The sequence below is a fragment of the Schistocerca americana genome, chromosome 5 (assembly GCF_021461395.2).
Source record: "Schistocerca americana isolate TAMUIC-IGC-003095 chromosome 5, iqSchAmer2.1, whole genome shotgun sequence".
NCBI lineage: Eukaryota > Metazoa > Arthropoda > Insecta > Orthoptera > Acrididae > Schistocerca > Schistocerca americana.
Window position 1 is genome coordinate 226,547,304 of NC_060123.1, and position 25,787 is coordinate 226,573,090.

At 38.4% G+C, this 25,787-nt stretch overlaps 1 protein-coding gene across 3 annotated transcripts in view; it reads left to right on the forward strand.

Annotated features, from left to right (window-relative positions):
* The window catches only part of LOC124616764, a 443,813-nt gene that overhangs the window by 388,547 nt on the left and 29,479 nt on the right, over positions 1–25,787 (forward strand). For all 3 annotated transcript variants that reach the window (XM_047145148.1, XM_047145147.1, XM_047145149.1), the window contains 7 exons: positions 1,920–2,155; positions 3,531–3,705; positions 15,127–15,518; positions 16,928–17,097; positions 17,265–17,446; positions 21,573–21,684; positions 23,947–24,126. In XM_047145148.1, coding sequence (XP_047001104.1) covers positions 1,920–2,155; positions 3,531–3,705; positions 15,127–15,518; positions 16,928–17,097; positions 17,265–17,446; positions 21,573–21,684; positions 23,947–24,126 — 1,447 coding nt within the window. The remainder of the gene's footprint in view (positions 1–1,919; positions 2,156–3,530; positions 3,706–15,126; positions 15,519–16,927; positions 17,098–17,264; positions 17,447–21,572; positions 21,685–23,946; positions 24,127–25,787) is intronic.

Here is a 25,787-nt window from a genome sequence, read left to right on the forward strand (position 1 = left end):
CAGGATTTCTGGGAACCGGGGTGATGCAAAACTTTTTTTGATGTGTGTACATAGATGTTCTTCCTGTATGCCACTTGCAACTGGATGTGGGAGAGGATGGGGGAATGATAATGGTACATGAGATACCATCCACTGCAAATTGTAAGATGACTTATGCACCTCCCGTGCATAGCAATAAATAACAGTTCTCTAGAACACATGTTTGCTTTTATTTTTGTGAGTTTAATACAGTGAATCAGACATTACTGAAGTGCAGTTGGAATTAAAAATAGCAATAATCTTTGAATGTCACATAAGCTTTTTAATAGCACTGTGCTACACAGTCTTCTGCTTTTAAATGCCATCACAAAAATAGCTGATTCAAATTGTCAGATACACTGGGGTGACAGAAGTCATGGGATAGTGATATCCACATATTCAAATGGCAATAGTATCACATACACAAAGTATAGAAGGGCAGTGTACTGGCAGAGCAGTCATTTGTACTCAGATGATTAATGTGAAAAGGTTTCCAACATGGTTATGGCCTCACAATGGGAATTTACAGACTTTGAAAGTGGAATGTTAGTTGGAGCTAGATGCTTGGGGCATTCCATTTTGGAAATCGCTAAGGAGTTCAATATTCTGAGACCACACTGTCAAGAGAGTGTCAAGAATATCAAGTTTCAGGCATTACCTCTCTCCATGGACAACACAGTAGCCATGGGCTTCATTAATGACCAAGAGCAACAATGTTTAATTCCAGTTGTCAGTGGTAACAGATAAATAACCACAGAAATCAATGTGGGATGTACAACACATGTATCTGTTACAACAGTGAAATTTGCTGATAATGGGCTATAGCAGCAGGCGACTGATGTGAGTGCCTTTGCTAACATCGTGACATCACCTGCAGTGCCTCTCCTGAGCTCGTGACCATGTCAGTTATAGCCTAGATGACTGGAAAACCATGGCTTGGTCAGATGAGTCCCAATTTCAGTCAGTAAGAGCTGATGGTAAGGTTAAGTGTGGCACAGGCCGCATGAACCCATGGACGCAAGTTGTCAACAAAGCACTGTGCAAGTTGGTAGTAGCTCCGTAATAGGGTGGGCTGTGTATACATGGTATGGACTGGGTCATTGACTGGAAATGATAATAATGCGCTACTTGGAGACCATCTGCAGCCATTCATGGACTTCCTGTTCCCTAACAACGATATCATGTTATGGGCCACAATTGTTCGTGACTGGTTTGAAGAACATTCTGGGGAATTTGAGCGAATGATTTGGCCAACCAGATTACCCAACGTGAATCCTGTTGAAAATTTGTGTGACATAATCGAGAAATCAGTTCGTGCACAAAATCCTCAATTGGCATCACTTTCACAATTACGGGTGGCTATAGAGGCAGCAAGGCTCAATATTTCTGCAAGCGACTTACAATGACTTGTTGAGTCCTTGCCACATCGAGTTACTGCACTACGCCTGGCTAAAGGAGGTCCGACACGATATTAAGAGGTATCCCACAACTTTTGTCATCTCAGTGTGTAAATACAAGGATGAAAACATGAAAACTCTGAGATCTCTCAAAGTAATTTTATTGATTGTTGTTGCTAAATATTGTCTGCTTTACTACCTCTGACAGTGTTTAATGTTGCCCATACACTAAATACTTAACTTCATTTTCCAGTCTGGGATATGTTGTGGTGACACACAGTTTTACCTGTCACTTTTCTGTCTTTTCTTGTTTGTTATCATTTTCTATATTAGCAACCTCTAAATATGAGAACTGAAAAATCACTCTTACCTGATGTGTAAACATCTGTGGTACTTTTGGTCATTTATTATCTGTCTGTCATTTGTTCATTTTGTGACATACAAATACATGTGAAACTTTGTGAAATCACTTCTCAGAATGCCCAATGTATTTACATTTTTCAGGGTGGATATGTATGTAGAAGATAAGGTATCTCACCAGGGTCCTATACCAATACAAATTACACCCAAAATGACAGTGGCAGACCTGAAGCAGAAAGTCCAACTGGAGTTTGAAATTCCAGCTGGTGTGCAGCGATGGATACTGGGAAAAGAGCTTGCATCAGATGATTCTAAGACTCTGGAGGAGCATAATATAAATGCCAATGGCTGCCCTCTGTTCCTATACCTCGTTGCTCCAGGTAGGAATGAGACAATTATGACTGTTGAGCTGAATGTCGTAAATGTATGTAGTTCATTAGAAATGTTAAGTAAAGTCTGCTTCATAATTATGAAGCCATTATCACTTTTTTGCTATCTCAGCTTCAAAGAAAGACTCTTAGTTTATCATGCTACTATTTGAGAGTTAACTGTTACTTAATCTCTAGTATTTTTATAGTAATGCAAAGGTTCTCCATGTGATCAGTGATGTAGGGCTATCTCTGAAAAGGTACAATAATAAAGGATTTTCTTTGTAACAGTACAACATTCAGTAGGGCTACTGGGCACAAATTTCCAAGTTTTGAAAATGATTGATGACTGGTAACTCTGAAAATCTATTAAGCCTATGCTTATTTACTTTTAACTATCTACTCTTATTTGCTTGTAACTAGCCATCTAGTGGATGAGACAAATTGTATTTACCACTATTACAACTTGTACATTTTAATTACTTCAGAGTTGGTAATATTTGCTATCAGTACAAGACAAAAATAAATAGTATTTCTACAGTAACGTAAAGTAAAGTATTAGACCAAATTTTTCAGTAATAATAGTAAAATTTATGTGCTCATAACTGTACAGTATTGTACATCACGTATTTTTTGTTTATTCACATTAACAAAACCATAGTGTAAATATAGTGAATCTATAGAAAATAATGTATTAGGCAGTTTGGATACCTTTGAATAAATATTTGTACTACTAATACACTGGCACTGGATTCATACGAAAAGTAACATTATTAGGTGATGGAGTTCAGAAATCCTTAACTAAGTGAGTTTTGTGAAAGTTTAGATTCTATGCCTCCCTTGTTAAAATATCTTTTGAATTTAACAATATTATGAAAAGGAAAGTTGCTACTCACCATATAGCAGAGATGCTGAGTCGCAGGTAGGCACAACAAAAAGACTGTCACAAAAAAGCCTTCGGACAGTAAGGCCTTCGTCAACGACAGACACACACACACACACACACACACACACACACACACACACACACACAAAAACTCAACTCAACTCAACTCACACGTATGACTGCAGTCTCAGGCAACTGCAACAACACTGCGAGCAGCAGCACCAGTGCATGATGGGAGCGGCGAAGTTCTTGTATCCTGCGTGGCTGTGGCACTTTGGCCACGCGCACTTCATGTTGAACAAAATATGTATCTTGTTGCATAGATATTTTGCCTGCATCTTTTTGTGTGGAATTCTGAACACTTAAAAATGCAAGCTTATAAGTCTGTTTACAAGTAGCTACAGTACCAATTTTCCATTTAAAATTTCCCTCTCTCCAATTTAAGCAACTAAGAACTGTACTGTATTCAGTGCCTAATGGAAAACAAATTTCACTTGACAGATACTGAAAAAGAAGTTGGGGCACAGAATACAGTGACTGATGAAAAACCTGAACAGCAGCAGGCAGCAAATCCACCACCTACTGAACCAGGGAGAGGCTGGTATTACAATTATGAGGAGGACCACTACAGCTACTGTGAAGATTCTGAAAATGAAATAAGTGATGAAGAAACAGGGTAATTCCTATTTAACTGTTATACCTGCATTCTGTTTGAAATTCTGCAATAATTTATGACACTAAATATTTCAGTATGATGAGAATAGTGTTGTCTAATGCGCAACTGCAATGACGGGTGCTGTGCAAAAGCATGTGAACACACTAACTTTTGACACCTTATGGATTTATTGGTTATTTTTCTTTGAATGACGTCATACGCAACATAGCTGCTGCAGTCTAAAAGATATGGCACTTATATCTACAACTCTACTGCTCCTCAACACTCCCTGAAACTTGGTAACAGGGTCGAGACTACACCTTCAGTTGTGCATGTTTTATGGAGCTTTTGTGCGTGCACAATTCGCGTGACATAATTGCCTTTCAGGCCAAATACAGAACGGATTTGACTAGTAATGTGCACAACACACAATGTGTACAGTTAGCCGTTGACACTCAACTAGAAGTTTATGTCAGTGCTGACAGGTGGTAGCACATTGCAGCAGACTTTTATTCCCGTTTGCTCAGCATAAATCCTGCGAGATGATAGCAGACTCCTCAGATATGCTAATTCACTTGCTACATACGGTAGTAAAATTATATCGGAAGTCAGTACATGTTAAGGCTGTACTGACAGTAAACCTATTTTATGGGTTTCTGAATGAGTTAATAGTATATTAAGTTATGAATTTTATCACACAGAAGCTGACAAGGGAAACTCACCATCATGCCCCCTCCAATTTTGTGGTAAGAGGGCCAAGTGGACAGCCCATCAAAACCTGAACACATATCAAGCATGAAAATAGGAAGAAGGTGTACTGAACTGTGAATAAAAAGCAAAATAAGAAACAGTGAGCGGCCCAAGGAAAAGAAGTGCAATATAGAGCTAATTGCAAGATCAGTGGCGACATGATTAAATGGTCACAGTATTGGATTACCAGGCAGGTGAGCTGTGTTCAAACCTACCATATGCCACTTCTTTTCCACTATTCGCTGTATTCAGATTTGTGTCTGTGTCATGGTGTAACATCCATTTACAAAAGCAAGGTGTATGGGAGAGATTTACAATGACAGATCATTCTGCACAACTGCTCTATTACCAGCCGAAAGGAAGTGGCTTTCAAATGGGAACCACAAATGTTTGATGACAAGGTGACAAGCCAACCGAATCCTCCACCAGAAGACATGTCTGGTGTGCCATACACGCACGGCATTAGTGACCGTATGTGTGTCATATAATAGAAATTTCATGCTGACACACCTAATTTGTACGCCTGGTAAGTGAGTGAGATATGCCTCCATACCCGAATGAGATGTCTGTGTGAATGTGAATGTGAATGTGAATGTGATCACTCCCAAGGAAATGATGAAAATGTAATAATTTGTCACATAAGCTGGAAAAAATGAACACAACAGTTTCACAATCACAGTTTCTCTGTGCCACGTCAAAACATATTTTTAATGTTTTTGAAGTTGTGTTCTGTTTTGGAAGTTTCAACTCTTGAATTCTTTTGTTGCAACATGTTTCACACATGTTTATTTGTTGTTTTCATTTCTGTGAGATGTCTACCGTATTTACTCGAATCTAAGCCGCACTTGTTTCCTGTTTTTTTAATTCAAAAAACCGCGTGCGGCTTAGAAGTTTTGAAAAATGTTGATAGGTGCCGCCAAAACTAACTCCTGCCACCGAATATATGTAGCGCTACACAGGCATGCTTTGCAGGTACAAAGATAAATACTGGTGCCAAAACCTCTGCGTCAATAAATAAATTTTAAAAAAAAGGTGGAAGGCGAGCTTTTTTTCTCCGCCCCGAGTTTCTACTATTTTCATACATTATCCAACGAAGTAAATACAAATTCCGTATTGTTCATCTTTGAATGTAGCAGAATTTCAATGAGCTACAAAAATCTGACTGGCAAGACTGTTTGGGATGTTTGTCAATATGGCCAACTCTACATTCTGGATTTTTTCCTACCTGTGAGAAGAGATGGTTGCTAATAGGAACCTGATGAAATGTGAATCACATGCACTATTCTCTTCACCATAAGAATAATACGAATATAAACATTTTGCCATGTATTCTTTCATGTTTGCTGCTATCTCATTTAAATCCTGTCTGCCTAATAAACTATGAAATTAGAGTGAGACAACAGCAAACGCGGAAGAATATACGTATCGTGTCATGTTTATATTCGTATTATTCTTATACCTAATAGTGATAGTCAGAAATGAAGCACGGCAACTGACTAGACTTTTAAATCTAAGATGACTAATTTCTGTGCAGAATTTGGTGCACTAAAGAAGCGACCTCAAAGATTTTCAAAGGGAGAAAAATTTTCGCCTAACTCTCGTGCAGAACATGTTCTATCATATGCAGTCTATTATTTGGTTCTTGTTGATCATTATCAAAGAAAGCAGCAGTGTAAGTAACAACAAATAGCAGTATCTTGCCATTGTTTCACTAATGAGACGATTCCTCTCTTTTTATTAATTCTAAGCGGCGGTAGCGCGCACAAAAGCAACCCATGCCCGGAGCGGTGACAGGCCATAAACACGCACTATCCGAATGTGACAAACAATGCATGACACAGTACAGAAATGCATTTTCAGCTTAGAGTAGCATAAACACCTATAACAAAGAAAACGGCACTTATCAGATCAAAGCAAAATAAGCGATCGATTCAAACCAGACGAAGCACGTGAAAAAGGAAGGGTACCCGTATAAATACGGACAGAGCGCCTGACCCATAGCTATGGCTACCTGGTAAAGCTTAACTGCTAAGCTTACGACTCGAACCAAACTACTGTAGCTGTATCGTCATTCATTCGACCTAAATTGTGTCTCATATTACAATGGATCAACTTTGTTTCGATTTGTAGGTGTGGCCTAAAACTTTTCTCTCCCCTTGAATTTCGAGTCTCAAATTTCAGATACGGCTTAGATTCAGGAAATTTTTTTTTTCTTTATTTCGAGTCTCATTTTTCAGGTGCGGGCTTAGATTCGAGTAAATACGGTATGTGGTATCTCGCCTGCTCTCACTATTCATCATGTTTACTTGCGATGGTAATGCATTCTTACCACATGACTCATATTCTATAACCTATTGCCAAGACTACAGAAAGAGAACAAACATTTCAATGACCAGATGGACAGTACATAATGTTGTGAAAAAAATAAAATAAAAAACAAATGACATGAAAGAGTTTCCTACATGGCTCGCCAGTTTCACAGTACAACACCACGACCATTAACCATGATGCCGCGCCTCTGAATGTGCACTTAATATTTCACTTGTTAACCTTGTACTGTTCATTGTTTCTAATTATTATTATAATTATTATTTTTCTTCACCTTCTTCCTGTTTTCATGCTTGATATGTGTTCAATTTTTAATGGACTAGTCACTGGGCCATCTTACCACTAAAACTGAGGGGGGGGGGGGGGGGGGCTGAGGGGGAGGAGTTTCCCTTGTAGGATTTATTTATGCTTCTGAAATCTGTTGATCTTTTAATGAGTCAGGTTTATCTCTGCTGTAGGCCCACATTGCGTATTTGAAAATTCACGAAAAGCTGTATCACTGATTTCTCTGGTGTTCACTTAAGTGTGGGATTGCTGGCAATGTGCTTTAGGCTCTTACGGATCTTAGCGCCTCATTTGTAATCTAATCGAGTGACCATGTTGGTAGACATTACTACTTGGGTTTAATCATTTCCACAAATGACACTTTGCATTTGGAGTTGGTTGTTTTCTGGGCGGGAATTGGCTTTCATGTGCAATGTAAACATGAACTATGTTGTATCTGTTTTAAATGATAACAGAAAAGTATAGCTGTGAGGATGGGTCATGTGTCGCACTTGGGTAGCTCAGTCGGTAGAGCACTTGCCCGCAAAAGGCAAAGGTCCCGAGTTCAGCACACAGATGGAATCTGCCAGAAAGTTTCATATCAGGGCACATTCCTGCTGCAGAGTGATAATTCATTCTGGGAACAGAAAAGTTAATTACCAGGAAAAGTTAGCCGCAAGGGAACTAAGGCCTCCAAAAACAGATCCTTTGATTGAGGGAGTACCAAAATCAAATAAGCATAACTACAAGTGAACATTTAACAAGGAAGTGTACAGTTAGCACAAGTTGTTGTGTGGATTCAACATAAAAAATTCGTGAACTAATACATCCCTTGGGGATCTTGTACATTTTTAAAACTGGAAAAGCATGAAAACTCCAACTTACACAAAAATGCAAAATGAAGAATTGCGAAAGCTTACACATTACTTTGTTATTGCCCTAAACTGTACTTAATTATGTACAAAACAACAAGATTCTATAAAAACAATTCTTTCTTTTGTCAGATATTTTATGCACCTTATTATTATTATTATTATTATTTTCTTTCCTTTCTCAGACGTTATGACTGGTTAAAAATGGAAAGTGACGTGGACCTAGATCAAGCATGACTTCCTTTTAACTGTGCAGTATATGTTACATTGCATTTAGGAACTTTCGGGTAATTGAACATGTATAAATAATTACAGATTTCTGTAGTTGTATATATACGTTTGGATGTAGCTGTATTGCATTGATGTACTGGTGGATATTGTGTGGTATGACTCCTGTAGTTGATAGTATAATTGGTATAATGTCAACTTTATCCTGATGCCACAAGTCCTTGACTTCATCAGCCAGTTGGATGTATTTTTCAATTTTTTCTCCTGTTTTCTTATGTATATTTTTTGTATTGGGTATGGATATTTCGATTAGTTGTGTTAATTTCTTCTTTTTATTGGTGAGTATGATGTCAGGTTGTTATGTGGTGTTGCTTTATCGGTTATAATGGTTCTGTTCCAGTGTAGTTTGTATTCATCATTCTCCAGGACATTTTGTGGTGCATACTTGGATGTGGGAATGTGTTGTTTTATTAGTTTATGTTGTATGGCAAGTTGCTGATGTATTATTTTTGCTACATTGTCATGTCTTCTGGTGTATTCTGTATTTGCTAGTATTGTACATCCACTTGTGATGTGATCTACTGTTTCTATTTGTTGTTTGCAAAGTCAGCATTATTATTATTATTATTATTATTATTATTGGCAGTGGCTGTAGTTGTATAAATTTGTTGATAAGCACAAATGTTATACAGCAGATCCTATTAATTTCACTCATTCAAATTTATCTGACTCTAAAAATACACCCAGAATGTATACTCACGAGTCGCTTAATTGTATCAACATGTTGTGGAATAGGAGTAACAGACTGACAAGAAAGTTGACTATAGGTGTTACATAAGTTTCATGACATAGACAAAGTTGGAAAGGCATTCAATAAGTAATGCTACACATTTTTTTCTGTAATCTGGTTGGTTTTATTCAGGGTTCTCTTTTTCAACATAATCTTCGTTCAGTGCGACGGCCTTAAGCCATTATAATTATACTGGGAAGTGCTGTATGCGTGGCGCCACTCTACTGGTTGATGTTGGAGCCAGCATTTTGCAGCATCAGTAACCTCCCCATCATCCATGTATTGCATCACGTGGAGTGTCCTACATTGGGCCAAACAGGTCGAAGTAGGAAGGTGCAACATCTGGGCTGTTGGGTGGAAGAGGAAGTACAATCCAATGAAGTTTCATGAGCTCCTCTTGGGTGCGCAGGCTTGGTTGAGGCCTCATGTTATCGTGGAGAAAGAGCAGTTTGTTTGCATTTTTGTGGTGACAAACACGCAGAAGTCATTTCTTCAGTTTCCTGAGGGTGTCCCAACATAGCAGGAGTCACAGCTGTGTGCAGCTGGCTGGCACACTGGAGATCAGATGTGTTTGTGCAACCATCTTCTGATGATTCCAGATGCCTCACCCAATGACTCATCAAGCATTTGTTCACTTCCAGGTCTCAGCTGAGATTCAGCAAGCCCCTATGAATGTCTGCAATGCTCTGTTTTTCCACCAAAATAAACTCAAATCACAGCTGTTTGTTTGGTGTCGTGACGCATGGTAGTCGAATGCATGCCACAGGGGTCTCTGTGGTCCAGCGCATGCCTGCACCGTGAGCCTCACCACGTGAGTGCGACACTCTCTGTACCCTGTGAAGTCTGCGACCAATCATGATTCCCGCAGTCACATATTTAGGCGGCTGCGCGGTGCTACCCCAGCAGTCTGGTACACGCCGTAGTTCCCATGTGCATCTCAGCCGTACTGCATTCGATTTCTATGTGTTGAGTTACATACTGTCGTTGTTTGGACTGTTCCTGCATTGTTGTTGTCTCACCGTGTTTATCACCTCAGTTCTTGCTTGCTTGCCTCATGTTGCGTCCTGGTTGGCCATAGTGTCTTTCATCCCCTACACATTCATCTGTCCTGTCTGTTCATTGTTAGTAACTCCAGTCGTCCTCCACTTGGCAGGGTCACGGCTCCTTTCTCTGCCGTGCACTGCTTACCGGTTGCTTGCAGCTATAGCAGTTTGCTTGGAACACCCCACCAATGTAGACACCATTTTGAAGGCTATATATGGTGCCTCCAGCCAATGGTCTTGCTGCAGTGGTAAAACTGGTTTCCGTCAGATCACTGAAGATCACTGAAGTTAGGCATGGTTGGGCTTGGCTAGCACTTGGATGGGTGATCATTTGGGTCTGCCAAGTGCTGTTGGCAAACGGAGTACACTCAGCCCTTGTGAGGCCAATTGAGGAGCTATTTGAGAGAGAAGTAGTGCCTCCAATCATGGAAATTGAGAATGGCCAGGAAAGCAGTTTACTGTCCACATGCCCTTCCATATCCCCATCAAGTGAAGCCTGTCAGCTGAGGATGAAATGGTGGTTGGTCGATACCATTGGGCCTTTCGAGGCCTGTTCGGACAGAGTATTGTGCCGTCACCTATCGGTATTTCATGAAACTGTGGGGCTGAAGCAGAAATGTTTCGTGATGTCCCACAACAAACTAAATATTTTTTCAGCCAAAATTAGCCAAGGAAAAAAAAATGTTTTGCATTGTTTACTGAACACTCCTTGTATTTAAACTAATGAGCCACAACAGAATGGTTGCCTACTTAAGAGCTTGTTGGTCCAGCTTTGTAACACAGTACTTCGGCAGTTCTGTGTAACATGGATTCATGAAGTCCTTGGTAGTTTTCCTGAAATATGTGGCATCAAATCGCATACAGGTCATGCAAATACAGAAATCATCTAAATCTTGGCCATAAATTATGGTCCAGTGGTCCGTGGGTGCAGAGGTGGCATCTCATGATGTCTCAGATGTGTTCCATCGATTCCGGATCAGGCAAGTCTAGCAAGCAAGACAGCAACGTGAGTTCTCTGGCATGCTCCTCAAATAACTGTAACACAATTCTTGCCTTAAAATACTGACAGTAAATCTTCTGGAGGGTGCCAATGCTATGGGGAAGACAATAAGTGTGAAGGGATGCAGGTGCTCTGCAATAATACTCACATAGTCCCCAGCTGTCTGCAGGCTTTGTTTACTATCACCGCTCCCATGGAAACTCAGATGAATGTCTCCCATAGCATAATGCTACCCCAGCCCACCTGAATTCATGATGTGGTGCATGTTTCTAGCAATCCTTCGACTGGTTGACAGTGTATCCAGACACCACCATAAACATGGTGTAACAAGAAACATGATTTACATAATCAGGCTATCAACAATACCACATGAACAGCTGATGAACTTTGCCTTTCTCTGAAACTTGTGTTCCTTCTTTAATGACCTCGTTGTCGGTGGGATGTTAAACCCTCATTTTCCTTCCTTCTGTGTTGATTGGGTGTTGAGAAATGATAGTGCATGTAACAAGTTAGTTTCAGTCAAGATCTTGTTTGTTTCATGTGCCCTATGAACTGTTGAACCTGCATGAAAGCCACTATTTCTGCATTAAACACTGGAGTGTTCTGAGAAAGAGAGTATAACCATTCTGCTTGAAAATCAGGACAATGGAAGGCACTTCCCACATTTATTTTCAACCCAACAGAGGATAATTTATTGCATCTTGCCACTGCATTTGCACTGCTGTCATGAATCTATTTTTGATGTTTGCTTTTTCACGTCACAAGAGCAGATGGATGTTGCACAAAGTCAGTAGGGGGGGGGGGGGGAAAGATGGGAATTTAATACTGGCTCATCCATTGAATTGAGTTGTAAGGCAGTAAGGCAGAATACATGTTTAGCTTGTTATTTCAATAGAGAAATGATAACTGATCAAAAGAAGCTCCTGCAGCTCCGTTAATTTTTTCATAATGGGGCGCAAGAATTTCGATTCTTCACAATGTAAATTTATCTGCTGGTATGATAAATTATCGTGCTACAATCCAGTTGACGTCACATCTGTGATCTGTACAGGCTGCGCATTGTGGCAGGATGTGTCCCCCATCACATTTGGACCAAAACACAGAAAACATTTGCCACTTGTTTTAGCCTCAAAAGCAAATGTGTAATGTGGGCAAATTGTGTCAAGTCATGAATTGTAAATTAGTCCCAGAACTCTGTGTCATCTCTGTGTAGAGTCATTGGTCAATATACCAATTACTTGTTATTTGTAAGATTATAACTAGACTATTTTTTAGTAGCCAACTGTCAAGTAATGCAGTAACACAATGGAATTTGTATGAGATATCCTGGACAGATGTGTTCATTGGTAATATGGATTGCATATTATAATAATTTAATAGATGTTGGAAGAGAAATTCAATCTCAAAAGTATATATAACTGGATAGATAAAAACACTACTCAACTAGTAGTGACAGGAGAGCACACATTTATAAAGGTTAAGGAAATTTGCAAGCTTTCGGGGCTGGTGGCTCCTTCTGGCAGAAGCGTTGAAGGGGCAGGAAGAGCGATGAAGAAAGAGGACTGAGAGACTTAGGAAATGGGGAGAGTTTGGAAAAGTCACCCAGAATCCCTGGCCGGGGAAACTTAATGGACATAACGAAAAGGAAAGGCTGATTGTTGGGGACTGCATCACATGACATTTGAAAAAGTGAGAGATTATAGGTGGAAAATAGGGTAATAAGCAAGACAGGAATTACAAAACATCATGCAAGAGTCAACAAGGGCAGGAAGCTAAGTTCATTGTATGTGGTAGAGGTGGGAGGTTAGAAAATAAAAGATATAGAAAACTAAAGGAAGTGAAAAAAGGAAATAAATTTAAATGTCGTGTGACTAGGGCCGCCCATCGGGTAGACCGTTCGCCAGGTGCAAGTGTTTTGATTTGATGCCCCTTCAGCGACTTGCGCGTCGATGGGGATGAAATGATGATGATTAGGACAACACAACACCCAGTTCCTGAGCCAAGAAAGTCTCCGACCCAGCCAGGAATCGAACCCAGGCCCTTAGGACTGACATTCTGTAGCGCTGACCATTCAGCTCCCAGGGGCAGACAAGAAGGGAAAGAAAGGAATAGTTATCGAAAATAAATGCTGAGACTGAAGAAATTAACATAAATTAAGGCCTTGTGGACGGTGAGAATCAAGAACATGCCAGTTCACACCTGTGGAGTTCTGAGAAGCTAGTTCCTGGGAGAAGAATCCAGATAGCATCAATGTCATGATTGTCAAGATGTAGAGCATGCTCAGTGACGGGATATTACGTGTTGCCAGTGTGCACCTGTCCATGTGCGCATCCATTCATCCTTGCTGATAACATGGTGCCATAGGCAGTCGATGTATACTGGCAACACGTTGCAGAGCATACTCTACAATATGACAGTCATGACCTAAGTGCCTGTTTCACCGCACATGCCATATAGATTCTTCCCTTAGACACTAGCTTAACAGACCTTCACAGGCATTGCAACATATCCTTAGTTCTTGCCACACGCATGGCCATTATTTCCATTAATTTCTTCAGTCTCAGCACTTTGTATCTGTAACTATTCTTTTAATCTCTGTCTTGCTTATTACCCTATCTTCCGCCTCAAAACTTTCAGGGTTTGAAATCTCACCCAGTGCAGTCCTCGAAAATCAGTCTTTCCTTCTCATCCTGTCCCATAAGTCTCCCGTGGGAAAGGCAAGATTATGAGTCCCAGTTGAACACAAGTTTCAATATACTAGGAATTTTCAAAACAGTAGACTCTCTCCACAGAGTGAAAATTCATTCCAGTAATTAATTGTGTTCCATTCATCATTCCAGTTGTCTTTTAACAAATAGTTCCAGAATTTTGTTGCATGAGCTTTCCAAAATTGGTGTATTAGATCTAGCACATCCAGGTTCTTTTCTTTGCTTCAATATGGGGATAATGTGGTCCATGTCAAAGGGAGAGATTCCCTAGATATTGAGGATGTGTAGCAGATGTTGCAATGTCTCTGACTGCATAGGTGCAGTTGTTGGGTCACAAATGTTGTCAAGGATTGACAGTTAAAATTCATTCATTGCATTCCAGATGTGATCAAATGAAAATGGTTGAGCATTTGCCAATAGTGTGGTGGTTGTGTTTGCATCATCATCTGTCCAAGAATAACAACTGTATGAACCCTGGCTATTGCATTTTTTTTTTGCCATCAATCATTTATTATCCTCTTATACTCAGTAAACTTTACAGTGACACATGTGCTTCATCTCAAATGTCTATGTTGCAAAACATGTTACATACCAGAAACAAATACCTATCATTTTAACAGGACTTAAGTTTTATGATTTCTTGTTAAATAACAGAAACATTTAGTCACCCCTGATATCTTACTAAGATGAATAAAACTTTAGTCCTCATTTTTTTTCTGTTATATCTTTTTGCCTTGAAACATGTGTGATGTTGAAACATGCAAGCTTATAATTACATCTCAATTATGACAGTCTTTACTAAGCAGGCAAAAGTTATGAGAAAAGGCACTTGATGTGATATCAGTCATCAGCTACTCAACCATCTGTGGTGCATTTGTCTCTGTGCAATTATGATACAAATGGGTTCCTAATGTCACACATTCAGATCGGCAGCAATCTGACCATCGATAGCCTCTTAGGGCTCTGCAGCGGCAACATTATGTCTGCTTGTCAGACACTTCTGGTCATTCTGTTTGGCTGTTCATGTATGTCTTTGCAATATTGAAGACCCAGCCTAGAACACTGTGGACTTTGAAAACCTGTATTTTTGTGTAATCTCCTGTTGCATTGCACCAGTCATCACCCCATATTCAAAATCAGTTCACACATGACATTTCATCATATTCAGTACATACCTGTCCGCAACAGACTGCTCGGATATTGTGTCTACACTGACACAATATGCTACATATAGATGCAAAATTCAGGTGACTTACACAGCACATCTTCAAATGAGATAACTCTCCCATGACCACTGGCCATTTGCTTTATTAATCAGTGGTACAACTGTCCCTCACATATTTCTTGACATCAGTCAGCTTTCTTGAAAGTAGCAGGTCTAATGTGTACAAATAAATAATGCAAGAATTTTTCTGTTATTAAGTCTTTATTTAGTAATCAACCAACATTAATTTTACAGCCCTGATCAGACTAAGAAAGTGTTGGTGAATGAAGGATTAAGGCAAGTAACTCAAACAGTTCAAAATGGTGCATCTGAAAAGCAAGAAGTTCCCAAAGTAAACCATGTTGCGAAAGAGGAGGAAGATGAAGAAGATGAAGAGGAAGAGGAAGAAGAGGAAATTGAAGAGGAGGAGGAAGTAGAAGAGGAAGACGAAGACTCAGATGAAGGAGGCTTGATAGGTGCAACAGCTGTTGTGGTGCATGAGAAACCTGTTGTAGTAGAACCTTCAGAAATCCATGTTGGTCACTCAAAGGTATCACCACTTCCAGAGCCAAAACCATCTGCACCTCACATTGATGAAATAGGAAATACAAGTGTGAGGGAGAGGAAGACTGATACCATGAATTTAGGTATGTTTTGATTTTTGATTTCATATTTGTCCTTCACTATGTAATATGGTAGATACCTCAGAAACAAGTGTGTGTGTGTGTGTGTGTGTGTGTGTGTGTGTGTGTGTGTGTTTCATTACTAGCTGATTATCCCGTGTTGCTCAGTTACTTATTTGTCAAACTATTACATTAGATATGTAAAGGAATGAATTCCATCTGTAGTACAAAAACAAACTTAGTTTAGCTGATATCTATCCAAAATCGAGTTGAAATTGTTCCACAAATTCCAAAATTATGCTTTACGTATCACTCTGACTTCCCACCCCCATCCCTGCACTGGCTCTTGTTGGTCAAGTGTCACTGGGAGTATCAACAATCAACCCTGAATGTTGTCCAATATCAAACTGCGATAGGGCCTGCAGCCGTGATAATTTTTTTAATGATATCAGTTTGCCACAATGGCTGTTATTGTCAGGATTAGTGTGGACAGTACGAAATAAAAGGATGGTTTAATCATAACAATAACAGCCAGTGCAGGATATTGATGTCATTCCCGAACATTGTGTATGACACTAATATTTGTCTTTCTTCTTATTAATTTTCTGTCATCCATTTTCTGCACCCACCATATTCCTAGCAGAGAAATGTCATCAAAGCTATCACCAATTAAACTGTGACCCCAAAAATTGTGGATTTGATACTAATATAAAATTGATACTAATATCAATTCCTTTTTTTAACTTTGCACTTCACATCCTCTCTGTCCCTGCTCTCACCGCGTGGGATGAAATGTCATGTGGACTGTCACCCGCCAACTGAACAAGGCAAAACACCTTGGTTTTGTCTCTAATACCAAATTTTTTTATGTAACACTCCCTTCCCTCCCTTCTCACAACCTTATCCCTTAGCGCTTGAGGTTCCCCCACATAAATGGTTTCCAGCAGCTACTTCTCTATACTTTGCTTTGTTTCTTATCTCTATAGGTTCTCTTTAATGGTGGAATGTACAGGAGATATGCTAATGAATCAATGATTATATTAATCCTTTTTTAGCTGCAATTATACATTATTCTTCTTATGGGATCCAACTCTGAATGAATCTTGGTTTGACCAACGGTATTATGCTTTGTCATGGACAATTTGTCTACATTTTCTAACATTCATGAAGGAAGCTATATTTTACATTAACAAATCACTTTCAGGGATTTTTATTGAGTATTTTCTGAGTTGGCCTCCATTCCAGCATCATTTATACTGTCCTGCTGTCCATCCATAAACATGACCCAATGAAGCTATTGTTGTGTTCTTTGTTAGCTTTACATTGTCAGCTTGGAACAATATTCAGCTATTAGTAATAAGTGTTGCAGCTAACATTAGCAGATAGTGGAAGCCATTGTCTAGTGAACTTATGCTTCTTCTTCTTCGTGCCAGGATGGAAATGTCCAGTTTGCACCCTAATCAATTCTCCTACAAGACCAGGATGCGCTGCTTGTACAACCGAAAGACCTGTACGATATGTGGTCCCTGTAGAATATCGAGCAAATGAACAGGAATTCCAAAGAATGAGGCGTGAGCAAAAACTGGATGAGGAAATGCAGCAGGTTACTATGCAGTTCTTATTATGGAAGTTAAATATGTTTTGATGAATGTGTATTTCCTTATTTGAAATAATTGATATTAAAAATTATCTTTGTGATAAATCTACAATACTGCCGTGCATAACAGTTTTTCATAAAATCATTGCATCATCATATTTCACTATTTGCAGGCAGCAGCAAAAGAGAAAGATGTTGAGAAGCAAAAACAAAATCATCATTATCAGGAACTCTTAAATCTGGATAACACAGATCTGGTTCCCAACACTGAAGCTTTTGACTGTTCTGTCTGTCTTGTAACATATAATGCTGGTGATGGAGTAATTCTTCGAGAATGCCTTCATGTATTCTGCAGGTGCATTGTTTTTAACAATATCTTTAAGTTTGCAAACTCTCTTGACTGTGTGGAATGTGTTTTACAAATTATCGCTAAACACATAAATGGGTGCACTAATTTATTTGATATGAGTGGAATGCAAGCACTGCAAATGCAAAAAATAAGAATATGTTTTCAAACAACAAAACCATTTCATAAAAATACATTATTAAAAATTCGAACAAAAAATGAAAACAGAACAATACTCAGTGATCCACACTCATTTATATAAAGATGAGGTAATCACTAACACTTTAGGCACCATTCGTCTGCATACAACTAGTTGCCAGTACCCATTTCCTTTTATATTGTCTCCAACCAGAAATTTCTATTATTATACTATTACTGAAGCTTCATTTCATGATGGACAGCTGAAGTAAACAGAGATGTCACATATCAAAGCAAACTAATCTCTGGAGAAGATTTAAAACAGGCTAATTTTTCATTTGTTGTATTTGCTTTGGACTATTTGCCTGAAATAGATTTTTTTTGTTCAATAAGTGTCCACTAATGAACTGTCGGTTTCTTTTGTGTTATATGTTTTCATTTAGCTTTGATTAACACTATTTTTTTCAATTTGGTGACAATACTAAACCCATTTACAACATCTATTCATGTTAATACATGCATACAATGACTCCTCTATATTTTACTGTTAATACAAACTAAGGTCTCACTAACAAAGTGATGGAAATAAGGCTGTGCATTGCTTGGATGATTAATATGGTTGCACAACATTATTCAGATGGCAGCTTGGCCAGAGGCTGCACTTTTTGGCTGTCAAATTTGATGCTTCCACCTATCTTTCAAATGTATGCAGTGTGATTAAACAATTTTATGTGCATTTTTCCTGCTTAGTAACAGCAATATCCTGGTCAAGGTAGTCCACAATGTGTCCCAGAAAAACTCCCATCTATATTTATATATTTTGTATCACTAGTAACAACAGTAAAACATGAGGTGATCACAACAATAACAATGCAACCACCATTTGAAATATTGATAGTCTGTCATTCTCAATGTCAGATGTAACTGTGACACCAAACTAGCACCTAAAAATGCAGTATTTTGTCACCTTTGTTTTAATCATGAATGGTTGAGAATCACCACTGACAAGATAATTTTAGAGGAAAATTGTTTTGTGTTGGTGAAGAGTATATTGTTAAGTTGTTCGAGCATGGAAATGAATTCCCAGAAATAATCTATCATTCCGTAACAGTGTGTGTGTGTGTGTGTGTGTGTGTGTGCGTGTGTGTGTCCGCGCACGCATGTGCGTGCATTTGCGCACACTGTAATCTAACTTTTATTACCAAATAAGTCATCCGAAACTTCATTAAAATTCTCATACCACTGCAGAGACAAACCTTCATTATGGAAATTATTTGAAGCATGTTGAGGAAGCCATTTTTTGCTGTGTCCTTTCTCCTAGAATCCAGCGAAGTCTGCAGAAGATCTTCTGTGTAGAGCTAGGGAAGACACGAGGGATTTCACATTAAAGCTTTGTGTTTGGTAATAGAACATATTCAGTAGTTGATAAGAGAGTTTCTCATGAGAGACAAGACTGGAATTTGGAATCCCTGCAGAATGTTTTAATCTGTCAGGAAATTTAAAGTAATTGGTTACCTTGGATTTGTGTTAGCCACATGCCAATTCTTATGTTGCTAAGACTAATTCATTAAATAACTAGATAAGGCAAGTGAACCATCAAGACCATAAAATGAGAAAGTATGTGTTTTTACAGTAAGATATTAATGAGTTACATGTAGGAGTCACAGAAATTGACATTGCTTTGTCGTGAGTCTGCATAGTTTTATGTCACTATCATATCATCGATAAGGGTAGAAGTTGAAGCAATGAATTAAAATTTGTGCCAACTTGAACAGAGGTCTCCTGCTTATGCAGCAGATGTGCTAACCACCACACATCACCTGCCTTGTTAGCAGGAGACTGGGGTTCAAGCGTGGCCATTGCAGAAATTTTAATTCATTGCTTCAGCTTCTATCCTTGTCAAAGATAAAGTTGAGACTCGTATGTCTCCAGCAAAATGTAATTCCACGAGCTCAACTATCTTATCAATTTAGTATGTCACTCAATATAATGGAAGGAAACATTCCACGTGGGAAAAATTATATATAAAAACAAAGATGAGGTGACTTACCGAACAAAAGCGCTGGCAGGTCGATAGATACACAAACAAACACAAACATACACACAAAATTCAAGCTTTCGCAACAAACTGTTGCCTCATCAGGAAAGAGGGAAGGAGAGGGGAAGACGAAAGGAAGTGGGTTTTAAGGGAGAGGGTAAGGAGTCATTCCAATCCCGGGAGCGGAAAGACTTACCTTAGGGGGAAAAAAGGACAGGTATACACTAGCACACACGCACATATCCATCCACACATACAGACACAAGCAGACATATGTCTGCTTGTGTCTGTATGTGTGGATGGATATGTGCGTGTGTGCTAGTGTATACCTGTCCTTTTTTCCCCCTAAGGTAAGTCTTTCCGCTCCCGGGATTGGAATGACTCCTTACCCTCTCCCTTAAAACCCACTTCCTTTCGTCTTCCCCTCTCCTTCCCTCTTTCCTGATGAGGCAACAGTTTGTTGCGAAAGCTTGAATTTTGTGTGTATGTTTGTGTATCTATCGACCTGCCAGCGCTTTTGTTCGGTAAGTCACCTCATCTTTGTTTTTATATATAGTATGTCACTCAGTTTGTCAAAAGTCAGTTCTAATAATGGTCTCCTTATCATCATGTCACATGTTGGTATACAACTGAAGCATTTCTTAAATGCAGTAATGTGTCCTTTTCACTGAAAAGGTGGTATGAGGAGCAGAAAGAGATAGATGGCTTCAGACAGCACTACGACAGCCACAGAGAGAGAGAGAGAGAGAGAGAGAGAGAGGAGCAAATGAAGGAAGTAAGCACTGCCTTGTTTGTGTACTGAGATATGAGGACATGCATTCTTTGCGTCTGTGCTGTTTACCTACAAAACAAGTGCATAAATAGATATTCCATATCAATGAAAGTTTTTTATTGACAAAAGTGTATAAATATAAATATATATTTAATGGTAGACATGTTTGATATTGCTGTTGTGGCTGTTTCTGCCCTAAAGTGATGTTTGGCAGCATAGGTGATGTTTGTTGAGGCAGATATCGTATTTGACCAAAGCATTTGACTTCTACCAAATGAGAACAAGAAAACCTAGAGGCAAATAAAGGTGTGTGGCGAATGCTTATAGTTTTAAATGCATTTGCAGTATTAATTGGTCCATTTATTAGCCGTCTTCATCTTACTTGTACATAGGTAGATACATTGTTGCACAGGAAAGTCAATATGTAATGAGATTAGAAGGTCCATTGATTATTTAATAATAATCTAAATGTTGCAATTCATTGCAATACATTATTTTTTGGTAATACTCAACTTCTGTCTTCTTATGAGCTAAACATTTTCTGCACAGAATTGAAAATGAGGCCATAAACGGTAATGCCATTGAGAACAGTTTAAACAATGAGGATTCAATCTGTTGTCCCACTTTGTGTGGAATAACACATTTGTAACACTGTGAATTAAGTTTCATTACATAGACAGAATTCATATATAATTCAAAACTCATAAAATGAATTCTGTGGAATGCAGGTAACTGGCAAAGTAGAAACAGAGAGTGCCTGGCCATGTGATCAATTAATGCAGTTACTGTAAGACTAGATCAAATAACTGTTGTTTGAACATAATTGTAGTGTTTGATATATGGCAACAGCATTAATTCTGCTATCATTTACCTCCCACCATGAATGATTGAACGGAAATAACAGAATCACAATAGAAATGAGGATCAAAATTCAACTATAGTCTCAGTTTATGATCTTTGCAAATTGTCATTAGGTAATCATCATGAGATTATTTTTTAAGTGCACTAAATAATCTTACAGCAGTAAGTGAATGAGGCTCTGTATTGAATTGCTCTGTTGGTGGCAAATAAATTCATAGGTGAACTTATTTTTCATTTTATTACTGTCTTTAAAATATTGCATACCAAAGTTGTGAATGGCACATCATCGATGGCTCATGTTGCATTTATGCTGTGTTTTGTTGCAGACAGTGCCTAAGGAATACTGTACAGTTTAGTGAGGAGGCAGAAGTTAAGTGTCCTTATAGGGATGCAGACTATGCTTGTGACTGTGTTCTTCAAGAAAGAGAAATTAAAGCAGTAAGTAAATTTTCTATAATATTGTTTTGTCTTCAGTTTTCAGAGTCTTGCCTCTTTGCCACTTCTGATGGGAAGATGATTGCTCTCTCCCTAACTGTTGACCACAATGACCAAAACTAAAACTGATGGCCCCAAGACTGTATATATATACTTTTGGTAAATACTTACAAAAGTAGAAACATTCTCCTAGGTTCCATAACTGTTTGTTGAGGAAGCTAAGAGAGAGAGATTGGGGATGATTAGAAAGGAGGGACTGGTCATTCAGTCCCCAGACTGAGAGAGACCCACCTCTTGTAAAAATCAGGAATGACAAAGTTGAAGCAAGAGCATCAAAGAAAGTAGTAGGTCAAAGATAGTACGGTGATAAGTATGTGACATTACAAGCAGCGAGTTCACTAAAAACTGTATATAAAAAGCAGAGCACTTATTTGAATGTTGTGTCCCTGGAAAGTTGATGTGAAGAGGGTGGGCCAGATAAGACAAATGTGATGATGGGCAAAGCACCCAGGTTATTGCAGCTAGCTGTGAACAGACATGGGGACCACTCGGCAGGTTACAGCAGGTCAGCGACATGGATATCTGGAAGTGGCAAGGGGAGTGCATGCTGCCGCTGCATGCTTAAGGGAGTGAGGCAAAATGTTAAAATTGAAACTTGAATATTTACTAAAAAACTAAACCTGCTCCAAGACATGCTATAAAAAATCTTAAGATAGCATTGAATTCACAGTAGTGAGACAAGATCACTAAAACTATTGGCTGTGTATAAAATTATTATTAACAAAGTTATTAACATTTATACTAAAATTGTTTGTAAAGTTAGTAACAAATGATACAGATACACAATATATGCCATGTGTCTCACACGGTTCCATACATCTTGATTACAGCTGGAAAATGAGCTTGTTTCTATTATTGTTAAACAAATAATCTGGACAAGACTGCCAAAACAAATATTTCTCCACATGTACATGAGTGGTTATTGCCAGAATGAGAGCGCTTTCCATTATCCCACAATCCATATGTTTGATTAAAGAGTCTTTGATAATTTAATGTATTCCAGGTCATCATTTGACTAACGCAGGACTGCAATGTGAAGGTGAATAAGGTTGTCAAGTTGACTAGGCTACCTCCAGTTCTTTTTAGGGTGTATAGAATTGAATAAAGCCAGTTATTTTGTTACATCTTAAACTGAATAATGAGATATGAGGCTGCTAATGAACCAAGCGTATGTGTTGTAATATTTTTAAAATGTATAAATGTTATAATATGCCTTACTTAATAAGCTGTGCTCAAGTTGTAAGTTGCTGTATTGTATAAGGCAGTGGGTCACACGACCAAGTTTTCAAATAGGCTAGCAGTGTAGAACTTGGGTTTTCTTTTTGTCTTTATCTTTTTGTCAATGATGTAGGTTTTGCTAAGGTTTTATGTGGCCATAGAGCTGCTTGACCCTAAGTGGTAACAGTTAGAAACATTTTGATGTGCACCAATTCCAGACTTAAGATATGTCCACAATATGCCTCTTTTCTCACGCACAATCACAGATCCATGGGAACAGAAGCTGACAATCGACAGAGCTGTTACAGGTTTCTAACATTATAAACTAGATTATATTTGATGCTTTTTTTTGTCATCCAACCATTTGTAAATGAATATTACCAATTGAAATTAAACAAACTGATAATACATGTTACTGCCAATGGATGGACATGCTATTAGTGAGTACTTTGATGTGAAGTTGTTGATAATCACACTGCAGAGCTCGTAAGGTGAAATTAAAAATATGGATCCTACCTGATGACATAACAGTTATCAAGTGATCCAAATTAGCTTAAAAACTGCATGAAAAAAGGGCTGCTTCAATATCTGTAAGTGGTCCTTAGAATTTTTGCCTCCTGAAAGTAAGTGTTAGCCACTCCTTCTGTCTCCTTGTAATTTTATAGTTTTTCAGGTGAATTTTCTTTTAAATACAGTGTACCAAAACTAATATGGCCCCAATTCAATGTATCTAACTACAAACAAGATCAGAAAAATTATTTTCAGTAGAAGTATTTATTGCTTTCAAGGGAATAATTGTGTTTCAGGCAAAGTAAATGTTTCGTTGCATGCGTGTCTCTTGTTGAGATTAAGTGATTTCCATGATGCCATGTTATACAAAGAGCAGCCTCTGTTTTGGCTGTTGGTCCACCATAAGAAACTACTGTTATTATCTTAAAAAATAATACATGAAGAAAAATAGTAAATTACACATTCTTTTGTTTGCAGCTCGTGCCTGCCGATATGTATGAACAGCATTTGGCCAAATCTGTAGCACAAGCAGAAAATAAAATAGGAAATGCATTTCACTGTAAAACACCTGACTGCAAAGGATGGTGTATTTTTGAAGACAATGTTAACGAGTTCCGCTGTCCAGTGTGTTCTGTAACCAACTGCCTGACATGCCAGGTAAATTGAAATAGTAATTGTCACATGAACATTTGGATTCTTTTAACTTTCCCATAATGTTATATTTAACCACCTTGTCAACAATCATAATCTCTGAAAAGAGATCTCCATAAAAAACTACATTAAAATAAAGGTTTTTTTTTTTTTTTAAAAAAAAAGAGCTTACATCTTTAAAAATGACAGATATGAAAAAAAACGACAGGCCACTAGCTTTTTGAACCATGTTCTTCTGTTTGGCCAAAGAGAAGAAACTGCTTAAGAGGGAATGGTGTCATGTTACAGATGCTATCAGTATCAGAGAACTGATGATGACGATGATGATGATGAGGAGGAGGATGATAATGATGATGATGATATTCCTCCTCCATATACTGCTGTTGATAGTGGACCTCTTGTCCACTGACAGAGTAAGGGATGTGTAACTGTGGACTCATGCAAAGATCTTCTCTAGTCCTTCTAACATATATTTGCTTGACAAGATCCACTCGCAAGAATTTCGTATTAGTTACTGTCACTTCAGCCTGTTTCCTAATCCATTTGTTTGTTTCCTTGTTTCTTCTAATAATTGCCAACATGAATTTCTCCACTGCTCACTGAAATTTTCATGCTAATGGTCCTTCATTGACACTCATAAGTCATAACTGTAACACACAAATCATAAACTTTTTGCAGTCTCTTTGAAATATTAGTTTTTAAACCTTATTTAGTTTATGAAAAGCACTCCATGCCATTTTAACTCTTATTTTCATTTTCATTTGGTTGCTTGTCAATTCAACCTCAACTGCCCTAAATACAAAAGCTCAACAGTTACAAGTAATGCTATGATTGCATTATTAATTGGAATGTTCAATGAATATTATGTGTAGTCTTAGTATGATAGGTTTTCAGGGTTGCTGAAATTTTTCTGCAATAGGGGCAAACAATACATTGTCATTGGCAAAATGAAGATGATTCTTGAAAGTTTCCTGGCATAAAGAGTATTCCAGGAAGTTTCAGGATTGTATTGGAGCCACATAATGTCAATTTCTTGCCACGATATTTTGACTAATAACCTTTCAGCCATCATCACCTGAAGATGGCTGAATGAATGGTCCCAAGAAGCCATCATTATACTGCTGCAATCCCAAAACTTCATGGACTAAAATGAAGGTAGTTCACCAGTGTTACTTCAACATTTATTCCTTCTTCATTTTTCCAGTTTCACCGGTTTTGTTAAAACTGAGCCAATATTCATGAATCCTATGATGTTGTGGTCTTCAGTCCAAAGAATGGTTTGATGCAGCTCTCCAATCTACTCTATCCTGTGAATAACTACAGCGAGCTGCATCCATCTGAATCTGCTTACTGTATTCATCCCTTGGTCTCTCTCTTCAGTTTTTACCTTACCACACTTCACTCCATTATCAAACTGATAATTCCTTCATGTCTCAGTTGTGTCTTTATCTGTTGGTCCCTTCTTTCACTCAAGTTGTGCCATAAATTTCTTTTTCCCGAGACTGTGGTCTTGTTTCTATACAAGTTGTAAATAACCTGTTCATTTAATAAAAATATTGACACAGAAATTGCTGGATCCCTTTGTAATAAATGGTTCATTAAGCAAGGGCTTCTTTCCGGAATTCTTCAAAATCTCAAAAGTCATCCCAGTTTTCAAAAAGGGTGAC